This window comes from Drosophila obscura, unplaced genomic scaffold (assembly GCF_018151105.1).
Source record: "Drosophila obscura isolate BZ-5 IFL unplaced genomic scaffold, ASM1815110v1 contig_9, whole genome shotgun sequence".
Lineage (NCBI taxonomy): Eukaryota > Metazoa > Arthropoda > Insecta > Diptera > Drosophilidae > Drosophila > Drosophila obscura.
In genome coordinates this window covers 3,642,912-3,655,833 of record NW_024542883.1, presented here as the reverse complement: position 1 = coordinate 3,655,833, position 12,922 = coordinate 3,642,912, and the positions used below count along the sequence as shown (strand labels likewise).

General features: G+C 39.8%; 1 protein-coding gene across 4 annotated transcripts; it reads left to right on the top strand.

The window, feature by feature from the left end:
- The first annotated feature begins 7,195 nt into the window (after positions 1-7,195).
- LOC111073968 (lipase member H-A) lies at positions 7,196-12,359 on the top strand. Of its 4 annotated transcripts, none has more exons than XM_041596005.1 (6): positions 7,196-7,652; positions 7,745-7,874; positions 11,195-11,343; positions 11,430-11,864; positions 11,930-12,134; positions 12,206-12,359. In XM_041596005.1, exons 1-6 carry the CDS (start codon positions 7,592-7,594, stop codon positions 12,267-12,269), a joined length of 1,044 nt encoding a protein of 347 aa, XP_041451939.1. In that variant the 5' UTR covers positions 7,196-7,591; the 3' UTR covers positions 12,270-12,359. The 4 variants fall into 4 exon arrangements, with proteins under 4 accessions (XP_041451939.1, XP_041451940.1, XP_022222231.2 ...); XM_041596006.1 differs by adding an exon at positions 9,773-9,914 and having other exon boundaries at positions 7,200-7,874; positions 12,206-12,358; XM_022366539.2 differs by lacking the exons at positions 7,196-7,652; positions 7,745-7,874 and adding exons at positions 9,192-9,684; positions 9,773-9,914 and having other exon boundaries at positions 12,206-12,358.
- The last annotated feature ends 563 nt before the right edge of the window (positions 12,360-12,922 follow it).

The following is a 12,922-nucleotide window of genomic DNA, read 5'->3' as shown; positions in this document are numbered from 1 at the left end:
GTCTGACATGTTAGTAATGGTCCATACATGGCATTAGGCGCCATATCGCGATAGATAACAAATTAAACCCGATCCAACAAAAACTTGATTGATATTTGATCCTTAATACATAATTCCACATACATATATATTTATATGTTTATTCAAAAAAATAATATTGAAACTAAAATAAGTCTCTAAAACTCCTCAGAAAAATGCTGCGAAGATAGATAAACATCATGGGTAACTTTTTTTGGTCTGTGTACAGTGTACACACATACATATTAACATCATTCCAATGGGAATATTAGATCCCACGACTTTAATAAATTGTCAATATAAAACCAACATTGTTTTTAAGTGTTTCGTCAATAAAAATGAACGAGCCTCAAGAGACGGGAATGCGAATAGCAGAGGCATTTTTTACCACAGAATCTGTTACTCGTAGGTGCTGCCACCAGCCTGGCAGTCATTAAAGGGTTAAGTATCGTCATATCAAGAAGGCCAAATATCTAACGAAAACAGACAAACAGCAGGCTTCCGCCGGCCCACTCCGGTAATCGTTTGGACCGAGTGCAAAAGGGCTAAGCAAATATTTGCAGCGGCAACCTCGCAAATGAGCTTCAAGCCCCAAAGACAGAAGGCACACAGAAGCTGTGGACGGATAGATCCAGGGCAGGGCAGAGACCGATGTCGTTGTCGCCGGCATTTCAAAAGGACCTATGCTCTGACGGAAACGGAAACAACAACTTTCCCGCACTCCGGCGGGGATGAAAGGCGGACGCCTTGTCGTGGCTGCCGTTTAATGACATTTTTGCGCCCATTTGAGCTTCCGTTGCCTTCCTAGTCTGGTCTGTCTGAATGCGCCTCTCTGACTGACTGTCGATTTCTGCAATAATTTACTTAAGAAAATTCTGCCAATGCCTTCTCTTCGGCAATTGTTTACCAGCACCAGTCCGTCTGAAGACGATAAAATGTTGTGAAAATCCAGCGACAGTATCCAATAAATCTTTGTTTGCCTCTCAGCCTTCGGGCCCATCGATGCTTTATAAGCAGGGGTTTGTTTCTTGACCTTCACAGCTCTTGCCATCCCCATCGGCTTTTTGTTGCGCCGTGTTTGCTTGTATTTGCTTCCTTTTGTCTGCTGCTTGGCTTTTCCAAAGGGTTTAATTGTCCTCTTTGTCCGCCTTTTGTTGACATAGGTGGGACGGAACGAAGGACCTCCACCTCCCCATATGCTCTTCCAAATGCTCGTGCGCATTATGAATGGCTTCCGGATTCAATGTATTTTTTGGGGGCTTGGGTAAGGCAACAACAAGAGAGTGTTAATTAACTTGTGTAAATCCGTCGCTGGTAGACTTTTGGAAGGACTGAATGGAGGCCGTAAATTAAAGCTGATTTAGATGGAAATAGGATCGTGAGGGGTGAAAACTTTGAGAGCCGTTGAAAAGTGGATTATGCTTGATAAATTGCAAGAACATGGTTAAATCTTCCAATTATTACTAATTTAGTTATAAGTGCCAAAGATAACAATATACTCGTACATAGACGACTTCTAGTTTTTTATATCCGTTAATTTAGTACTAAACGGGAAGGAACGTTTACGTCGCTTCTAAAGACGCGACTCTACTTATACCCGTACTCAGTCAGCATATACTTTTTTAAGCTTATGATTTTTAGAATTTCAAAATTAAAAAAAAAAAATTTTACATTTTACATTTTTTTGCTACATCTGTTATCTACATCTACAATGTATATTCTACATCTAACATGTAGATGGGTTGCTCGCGCACTGAACGCGGCAGAGTGTGCGAGCGAGAAAGAGAATGAATAGCGTTTCTCCGGCTAGGGGAAGCGGGGAAAGCAACAGAAAAAGAATTTCTTCATTCTGGCTATAATTATGATCCGATCTGATTCAAATTCAGCAATCTGGTAGATATGGTCATTTTCTACGATACTGCGTTTTCAGTTTTATCGTATCTTTAAAAATGTGGCTGCCACAGATTTTCGTCTTTTGTGGGGGCGGAAGAGGGCGGGGCGAAATTTTGAAATACACTTGTAGCAGTGTGATATCCCATGAGTCTGGAAACCAAATTTGGTTACCCTAACTCTTATAGTCTCTGAGATCCAGGCGCTCAACAAGACGGACAAACGGACGGAAGGACAGACGGACAGAAGGACAGACGGACGGACAGACGGACATAGCTATATCGACTCGGCTATTGATGCTGATCAAGAATATATATACTTTATGGGGTCGGAAACGTTTCCTTCTCTGCGTTACACTCTTTTTTGAGTACGGGTATAAAAATTGGTCATGAATGTAGAGTGTATCTGGGAAAAGCTTAAGCTGTCATCATGCTTAATTGTATCTACTCTTATATTATAAATTATCCTTCAAACTTTCCTCCCTTCCAACAAACCATAAATTTTTGATATGGAAAGCCTTTCCTTACCTTCACTCGCTCTTCTTCGTTCATCCTTTCTGTTGCTGCCATTACGGTGGCTTTGCATAAACCATATCTGGATGGCCAATAAATCCACAAACTGTAAATCTCAATAATGCGAGGCGAACCATTAAAAGTCAATGGAAAGATGAGCGGAAAAAGAGCTTGTCAAAGCGTCCGCATAATTCAGCCGGGAAGCTTCACGCCATCTCCTCTGGCTCTTTAGACTCCCCCTCAGAGCACCGCTCCTACAACGATCCGAGACTGAGCTCATAATTCTCGCGCTTCCCGACATCAGATTGAATTTTCGCAATGAATGCAACTTTTTGCTGATGATAGATGCATTTGGGCGCCAGGCGATTTGTTGCGCATTCTTTGGCGCAGTGCGAATACGACAATTTATGCGACTTTGTAATGCAATTCATAAGCTGCTCCATGCAAGCTGCCCTGCACCGAAAGTCGCGATTTATTGTTGTGCCAAGTAGCCAATGTAAGCAGGGAAATTGTGCATTCGATATTGCTCGGGGCAAAAACTGCTTTATATGATAATGCAAGCTTCAATTTCCATAAAACGGAATTGGGTCTTTCGCGGCATACAAAGTAAAACAAGTAGCAAGAACACAAAAGCTGACTAAGAATAACGTAAATATTCCAAACGTAAATATGATGCTAGATTAAAGTTGTCTGATCAAAAATAGCAAATATTTTTAGGTAATTCAAACATAATCATGCCGTTCGCGCATCCTTTCAGCATCATTTCCACACCCCAGCTATCTTCGGGCTCCATTACATGACTGTTGCAAGTTTAATTATTGCCTCTGTCCTGCTCATACTTCAGTGTTGTTTGCTCAGTCATTAAGTCTGTCATTCTGTCAATGTTGACAGCGTCGTTGTCGCCGCCGTCATCGCTAAACGCCTCACTTGGCATTTCTGTGGAGCCTGGCATGGTTGGGCCATGGAAAGGGGTGTGGAAGAGCATTAAAACAATTTTGTTAATTAAGTAGGAAAAATTGTTAGTTTATTTACCAGTCAACTTTGCCAGTGCCAAACACCTCACATTCGCAATCTCTTCCTCCTTTTCTCTGCCCACTGGCTTTTTCCTGCCGTATCCTGGCAAGTTTTCGAGTTTGCTTAAAATTCTCAAGTGCACAATTAATTAGTAAAGTTGGGCCAAAGGAAAAGCCAAAGGAAAACAAAAGCGCAAGCAGTTTTCTACTCTCTCATTCTCTCTCTATTGCTGGAATTTATGGCGCATTTTGATTAGAGCCGTGGAAAAGCATCGCATCGCAGGCTCTGCGTCAGTTCTAAACTACGAGCAAAACTGTAAGTAGCCTAAGCTTTTTCTGATTATTTCCTCAAGGAATCCGTCGGGTGTATGCGGAAAATGGAAAATTGATTGGAACTTGCATAAGTAACGAAAGCGACTCAGTGGAATTATCTTCTTGATGGCATTTTTTGTTTGGCTGAGGCTCTTACGATTGTTCGCAAATAAAATTAAATTGTAATTGAATTTTACTATGCATTAAATTGGAATGGTAATGGTGGTAAGAGTAGTTTAAGTGAAGAAAATGCTTAATTTCAATAAAAAAAATACCTTAAAATTAATATTTAAATTGTATTTAAACAATTTTTCAAAATGTCTATCTTAGTAAAATTAATTTAAACATTTTGGTGCCAAACGGCAACAAATAGAACGTGAAATTGCAAAATCCGCAACAATGTTCAGCAACACCCGGTTTCATGGCATCGAGCTGTTGTCAGCATGACAACGCGAATATTCGATATAGTATCGCAGTATTATTTTTGTCATCTCTAGCTAACAATGGTTATGCTATCGATTTCATTTCATCTGTGTTGGCGCGAAGTTCAAATGTGTTCCTAATTTGTCTTTCTGTTCCAATAGTGGGCCGACTTGGGTGGAACATGGCTCCCTGTGGTTGTTGTAGCTCCATGTTGTTCTTGTACAAAGTACAATATTCAAACCGCCTAGACTGAATTTGAACATTGAATTCCAATGCATGGAATTGCTCGCATAAAATGAGAAAATTATCAAAAGAAAAGCAGCAGGTTCATGTAAATCTTGTTCCAAGTTCACTACATAGAACATGTTTATTTACCGTATAGTCATCATGCTAAAAAAAATATAATGCGTGCACAGTTTTGTTGACCTTTCTTTTTTAAGCCTTATTTATAAATAAAATAAAAGTATATTTTCAGTGCTGAGGGGTCTGACTATCTAGTAATACTGAAAAAAAATAAAAGAAGAAAATAAATTTTCAATTCTATGCAAAAGATAGCCCGGAAATTTAAAGATGTTTTGTTTGTCAGCCAAAAGAAAAGCAATTGGTGAAAATAATAAAAATCATCTTGTATTCGTTATAAAATATATACGGAATTAATAATAACTATCACTTGAAATCTAATCGAATAAATAAACAAATAAAGATTTCCAGAGTCCCGCATGCAGAGTGCCATTTGAGGAGGAGACGGCAGTCAGTGTTACATCGATATAGCCATGTCTGTCTGTCCGTCCGTCTTGATGAGCGCCTAGTTCTCAGAGACAATAAAAGTTAGTTCTAGACTAACGGATTTGTTGGTTGATTGTTAGTTTCAACAATTTTTTCAATTTTAATCGCACTTCTCATGAGAGATGGGAAAAACATTGAGAGAACAGAGGAACCACGACCGTAAGTTGTGTTCTTATGTTAATTTTTGCATATCCGCATATCCTCTTTTCATTCAATGACTCGAATTTAGGAATATTTGATATTTGTCATTTTTCCAACATCTGTCTCTCCTTTTTCACACCAAAACCACCCGTTATATCTTAATGAATCTGCGTGTTCGATTTATTCGTATCTTCAAAATTTTGGATGTCACATACTCTTTAAGTATCGGGTAAAGCGTTATTTATTATTATAGATATTCATGATCTTTAAGTAAAATTAAAAATCTATATTAACTACCCAATTCATCTGGCATACAATACTCTCTAGTAGTAAAGCATTACAACCGACTATATTTCAGCCGAAGTTACGCCTCATAACGCACAACAATTTTCACGAAAACTGAGATTAAAATTCACATGAGAAAATTAAACAACCATTGTTTATGGCTTATTAATTTTTAAAATTAATCAATTGGTGAAGAAAGATCCAGGAATGTTTTGTTTTCTAGGTTGATTTATTTATGTTGAAAATTTTATTAAAAAGTGCAGCAAATTTTCGAATACATTTTTCCAATTTTTCTAACGAATTGCCGCATTTTGGTTGGTGCCAAACCTGATTAGAGAGATGCAAATAATAATTACCTGGGGCTGAATGCTTGCTCTGAAGACAATGGCAGGTGGATAACATTGAGTAATATAAAAACCAGCTCAGTATCACTTCAATCCAGGAAAATGCTACGCAATCCCCACTTATTCAGTAACCATGGCCAGATGAATGAACCATCCAAAACAACAACCACAATTAAGGTGGAAATGTTAAAGCAGATTGGCTAAAATCTGCAACCATGACAGACAAAAGAAAACGCCAAGAAAAGGTGGGGGTAATAGTTGATAATGACGAATCTTTGATACGCTTTCTATGACTTAAGACCCTTGGGGTCAGTGCCAACTGACAGCACCTCCAACTTTATAAGAGGCGACGGCAGTCCATTCCCCTCACATTTTGCGATAATGCCCATCTTCAAAAAGAGTAGAGAATCCCAGGCATGAAAAAAACTAAAACAATTGCGGTGCTCTTGTATTTTCTTCTCACTGCACTTCAAAGTTTTCGTTTATATTTGCATTTGCATTTTCATTTTCCTTTCCATTGCAATGCTACGAGTGCAATATATCAAAACTTTAAATGTGTTGCTGCTGAATTTAGCCCCGTTTTGCGGTGTTATAGGCCAACGATCTGATTACTTTCAATCAGCTGCTCTAGCCTGAACCAAAATTGTTTGCTTACGTTTGCAAGTGCTTGGAAAAGTCCGTCTTTCGACAGCATTGATGTCATTTCGGTTTTCTGACCGCGCTCTTCCTAATTTTTACTTGTCTCTTGTATTTTCCCAGTCGTTGCCAGAATTAATTGTCACTGAATGGGCTGACAACTTTTTTTACGAGTACGTTTTATTTGCCTTTGTAAGTTTGTTGGCTGGGTTGTCTCTTAAATTATTGCAAAACGTGAGAGAGAATCGGTTGAAGACTCTATCTATCTCACCCTGGATCAACATCTTGGGTATAGGGCCGAAGTAGACCGGGGGCGGATACAACAGTTAAAATATAAGCAACGATATTCCCATAGATAGAAGAGACGGGTTTGAGATAAAATATTAACAATTAATTTCTGCTCCACCAAGATCAATGGCACAACTTTTACCAAAGCCTTAATTTGTTTTTATTTATTTATATGTTTTCGGTGATTTATTTTAGTTGGTTAAAAGCTCCGCCTGTAATTCTCCGCATTGTGGTTGGATGCTGCTGGAGCCTGCAGGTGTCCAAGTGTTGCAATCAACACCAATTAACGATACAGAGAATTGTGAAACCCATTCAAATCTGTCGTCGATAATAAAACACTACAAGAAATTCGTTGTAGAAAGTTCGAGCTTTTTTTGAAACAAACATGGATAAAAAAGTCAGTTAAACTGTATTTTACTTAAATCTAAAACCTATATCTCAAATTATGATCTATAATCTCTATTAAAGAATACAATCTTATCTGAATAGGTAACTGGTTTTTTCTGAAGAATATTTATACAACTGAACTAAATATGTACGACTATATATGCCCCCACTTGTTTTCCCTTGCCTGGGTTATCTGACGTTTCTCTGAGTGTAGCGAAGTCTGTGCAATGATATGGATATCGGGGTTTCGGCTACACGCAACAATAACATGCACATGAAACCGAAGAATGAAAACGAACAACAGCTAACTCCCCACAAACCAATGTCACCCAGACGTAGACCCGGCGCCGGGTCGTTCGTGAGTGCCATTTTCGGTAGTTTTTCATTCGTTTCTTGCGCTGACACAGCTTTTAAAAAGCTCTTAGTCTGTGGACTACTAACTACTGGCAGTCGTACCCAAACATCTAGTGGCGCATTCAATTAGAAGCCTCCCATTTAACCCAGTGTGTCTCTCCTTCCTACGTGATTTAAATGCGAACTTCGTGAGGCTCAAGTAATGGCCAGCCTTATCACGGTGCTGTTGTCTTTACTTTCCCTGAATCCACTCTTAGACGCATGTAAGAGGATGATCGCGCCTCCGATAAGGAGTGGGAGTGTGATTTGTTTGCATAAATACCTACGCGTGTTTCTCCGCGGTTTCTTTTTATAGCCGAATATCATATTGAGGCGTTGCAGTTCTTCTTACGTAATGGAAACTTCGATTTGAATCCATTCAACTGTCATTTATGGCTGTGGGAAACGTGTCCCAAGCGTTACATAGGATTCCAACTGTTTACCAGGTGAGTTCGCGAAAGACTTAAAAGTCAGGTGTAAAATTCAAAGTATTCCATAAATGGATGGTAGCTTAAAAATTGGGAATTTCTATGAACTACCAACAAAATTGTGTAATTTTGTAAAATATTAAGTGAAGAAACAAAAGTTTGACTAAAATCTAATAGAATAACTTTTTAGGTAGAATATTAAAATATCAATTTCGGTAAGAAAACTCCAAAGCAACACAAACGAAGGGCATTCAATGTGTTGTTCTACAATCTAGATGTTCGCAGAGATAAATAACTTGAACACCATAAACAACACCATTTTGGTGTCAGTGAGAAGTATGTTTAATTCGCCAAGAAGGAAGAGATCTCACAAATAAAAGGAAAAATTGCAATCCAATCCGAATGTAATCGTTTAAAATAAATTGTGTGTACGAAAATCGATCTACATGGCCATTTTAGAAATCTATGAATGTCATTGTCTAGATACGTAGATACACAGATAAACTTATTTCCCGTTGTCAGATATCTACACAAATGCAATAAGTATACCCCATACTCTAAATATTTAAACATATGTACATAAATTATCTTCATATGCTACGAATATTTTTTCGCGTACATATCAGTGCATTTTCGATCGGATAAGAAGCATTCACTACTTTCGGAATCTTATAAATACAATGCCTTGTTGCCTAACATTGACCGCTATAAGCGAAAGCACTTTCCAATCTTTCACTTTTCTGTGCTCATTTAAGGTATCATGTGTGCTTTGGCTTTGCCCATCAGGTCGATGCAGAAGCTAAAAGCAATTAATTTATGTCGAGCAAGTATGCAAAAAGATTTTGGATAGATAACATTTTGCAACCGACACAAAATGAGCTCACATTTAGAAATAATGTCAAGCCGAATTAGGAGAGTTCGCATGCCATGCATGTGGTACGAGTATGTTATGTAAATGAAACAAGGGCGAATTACGATCCGCAGGCACCATGAAGGAGGCAATGGCATTGAGTCGGAAAGGTAAATCTAACCATCAATTTCCAGATGAAAACTCATAATCAAAGTCAGTGCAGCGTTGCGTGTGCCATGGATTTTCATTTCTTAGACGTCGCCATGCAGACACCACCCAGCCACAACAAGATCCGAAGTCGTTCACGTTTCCAGCCATGTTAGAGGCGGTCGAGGCAAAGTCAAGGCAACCAGCGGCAGAGCAGGCGGCCCCTTTGGCCAGTTTTTGCCGTTGCGCTGCCGTTGCCTCAGACTGCATTTTCCCTGGTCGCGTTTTTCACGCTGCGCATTCGCATTCGCAGCGCGGTGCGCGAATGTGCAAGACGTTGTCCGATGTGGCCGCGAAACAATCAAAATTATATAGTTCAATGTAAAGGACTAAGATGAAATCAAACGAAGAGAGAAAATGGATATCGACGAAAAAAATATGTGATCAGAGTGCAAATTACCGATGAGTGGACAAGTTATACGCAAAATGTCGAGTGGAATCTGGTTTATAAAAAAAAAATCTTTGAAAGAAGAAGACACTAAAGAGATTTATTAGTAAAGTGAAGGCTTTAGCAACAAATATTAACACTAATAACTTATACAAAATAATTGAAAATTACAACAACAACAAAAAACGTAAAATGTACATATTAATATTTCATACGCTTAAGCAATAAACTTTTACGAACAAAGTGAAAGCAAAATTGCAAACATATAAAATTAAATATTTATATCCCGGACAACGGATCTGAATACAATTTCATTTAAAAAAAACTCCAGTTAAAAATGAAATTTCTTGTCGTGCTTTGCCTTTTCACACTAATTGCCAAAGGTACTACCTACTGATATAGAAGTGCGAAAATTAAAAAAAAATAATTTATTTAATCAACAATACATAAACCTGCACGAACATTTTTCAGATGTCCAATCATTGCTGATAAACCAAATGGACTGGAAGAACCTCCTCAGCAGCGGTGCCCTGGACCTGAATGTCTTGCGCTGCTTCCTGCTCGACAAGAACTTCTGTCCCAGCCCCCATATCGAGTATCGACTGTTTTCGCCGTAAGTTTAGGGTGGGACAGTTCTTATTGAGGATGTGCCACAACAATACGGGAGAAAGCTGAGTCAGGTGTTAGGCAACTTGCTTTGCTCACTCGGTTAGTGTGTCACCGCCCAAAATACAGACTTGTGTGACAAGAAGGATATGGCTGGCGAATACCAAAAAATAAGAGTGCAATTAATGGGTGAGCAACTTGTTTCGCAAACCGGACGCTGACCCACTAAGGAAAGATGCTCCCAGCTGTACAAGGCCTGAATCAACCGCACTGACCGCCAAACGTGGTCGACGGTGGAGTCAATTGGTGTTAATAATTGACAAATAAATTGTTTAACAAACGACGGTCGAAGTCGTTCAACGTGTCTGGGCCAAGCCAAGCTTCAAGCCTCCGCCAAAGATCACTGCCAGACTACTCCCGATCACCAGATCCACCACCAGTCCAAAGATGCGCGCCTGGTATCACCATATTCGGATAGCAGTGGCTGCATTGTTGCGGTAACATGAAATTCTTGCGAAGATTACACGATGAGGACCGTTTAAGGAGTTCATGATTGATGGTTTTGCAACACTGAAGAGTTACCGGAATGAAATATTCATTCTTGGAAATTAAAGCTCGAAGCTTATCCACAATGGTCTTCTCGCCTACAAACGGGAATAAAAGGGATACAAGTTTAAGTCGTGAACCAGAACGCAGTGAAGGCAGTCAATTCCAACCCACACCGCCTGAGGCTTTTGGATTGTGCAGCTGTGAGCTCCTTATCCCGTACATCATCGAGAACCATAAGATCGACCCATAAGATCGGTTCCGACAGTTGTGACTTTCCAATTTGGTTTATCGCTTCAAAGAATTGGCTTAAGTGTGATAAACACTTGTTATAAAAACTATGCCTTGCTGTTATGGTTAATTAAAGAAATATGTAAAAGTTTCAGGTATTATAGGAATGGTTGATTCCTAACTCTAGATCTTAGGGAACATATACTTTCATATGAATCATCTGTTGATCATCTTTTGTGGTGATCATGAAACTTTGTCAATATATGTACATATCTGATCGAAATTTTGCGGAAAGTCCGCTTTTATTATTGATTTAATATTATTGCAATAAATATTGCAATTTTATAAGAATAAGATTAAGATGCATTTTAAGATGTCTTGACTGTAAAGTAATTATTTCCTGACATGCTTTGCAATTTTGCTACAATATCATAGTCGCTGAAGTGTGAACATTTGCTTACTCTGCAGAGTATGTACATAAATAACGATTCGCTTCCGTCTCTCTTCCAGCAATGGGCCACGACGAGGAGTGGCTTTAAATGTAAAAACCCCAACGACTCTCTACAAGGGTGGCTTCGAAAAGCATCGGGAAACGGTCTTCATAGTCCACGGCTTCAACGGCACAGCCATCGACATTCACCTGCAGTTCCTGAAGGATGGTTAGTGACTTGCCCGTGCCCGTGCCCGAGCTCGTGGCCATGGGCAACAAGATGTAATGTTGATTTTTCTACTTGTCATTATACAGCTTATTTATCGCGCGACTTCAACGTGATTACCGTGGACTGGCGGCCCTTGACGCGATATCCCTGTTACCTGCATTCTCTGATAAACACCAGACTCACGGCCCAGTGCACAGCCCAGATCTATGCATTTCTCACCCATTATGGCGCCATCAGGGAAAAAATCACCTGCGTGGGCCATTCTTTGGGGGCCCACATCTGTGGCATGATCAGCAACCACTTGACCAAGAAACAATATCGCATAATCGGTCTGGATCCGGCTCGTCCTCTAATCGAGCGAAAGAAGAGCAACACATTTCGACTATCCCGCGACGATGCGAGTGTCATACAAGTTCTCCACACAAACGCTGGATACCTTGGCCAGGAGGACAACACGGGGCACCTCAATTACTGCGTAAATGGTGGACGTATTCAACCGTACTGCAAGGGAAATCCCATTAGTAAGAAATCTCAATATGTTAGTCCAATCTTCTCTTATTCGTACCAACTTCCTTCTATGTCACAGGACGATACCGCTGTTCGCATTTCCTGAGCATTTGCTACCTGGCCACGGCCACTTACAAGCATAGCAGGTTTATGGGCGTTCCCTGCCCCAATGGGTGTCTGAATCTCAGCGGGCCCAAGCGTTTGCCAGTCAGCGGTAAAGTAAATCCGTTCGAGTTTGTGTCACTTCTGCGGGAGTACCATATAGGCAACGATGCCCCGGACGAGTAAGTGGAGATCTAACTTCTAAATAACGTTTCTTCATTTTCAAATATATATTAAAAACACATGCTTTCAGCGCCAGCGGCTGCATTTGCATAGATGTGCCTTATGCCAAGCACTGCCCCTTCACGGATACGTAGGAGCTGGTCACTAAGTAGGTTTAAACTATAAAATATAGCTGCCGGCAATAAATTGAAGTACAAATATTTTATTGGCGCCTTGATATTAAAAACGAGAAGGAACGTGTGAGTCGCTTCTGTGGACGCGACTCTTCAGTACTCAGTCAGTATGTCAATATGTGAGCTTATAATTTATGTAGAATTTTAAAATATTTTAAATTTTACATTTTTTGCTACATCTGCTTTTACATCTACAATGTCGATTCCACATATAAAATGTAGCTTAGGGGCGCTCGCGCACTGAACGAGGCAGAGTGTGCGAGCGAGAGACAGAGTGAGTAGAGGTCTCGTGCTGTAGGAGGTGGGGGAAGCAACTGAAAATTTATTTCTTCATTCTGGCTATAATAACGATCCGATCCGATCTGATTCAGATTCGGATTCGGCAATCTAGTAAATATGGTCAATCAGCAGAGATATTTGTAGGGGATTGCGGAATCGTATTCGAAAGCAGCACGATTCAAGTCTAAATTTACATTTTGTCGAATTTGTGGTAATTGTGCAGCGCGAGCCTTTGCGATATGACCACGTCTCCTTTTATTTTCCTCCGCACTTTCCTCTTGAGTTAGATTATAACGGAAATTCCGACTACTTATTGCATTACGCTTACGTCGTAC

Coding starts and splice junctions, on each gene's coding strand:
- LOC111073968 (XM_041596005.1), top strand. CDS start 7,592: ATGGCCAGCCTTATCACGGTGCTGTTGTCTTTACTTTCCCTGAATCCA. Junction 7,653..7,744: donor GAATCCACTCTTAGACGCAT/GTAAGAGGATGA, acceptor TTCTTTTTATAG/CCGAATATCATATTGAGGCG. Junction 11,344..11,429: donor CCTGCAGTTCCTGAAGGATG/GTTAGTGACTTG, acceptor GTCATTATACAG/CTTATTTATCGCGCGACTTC.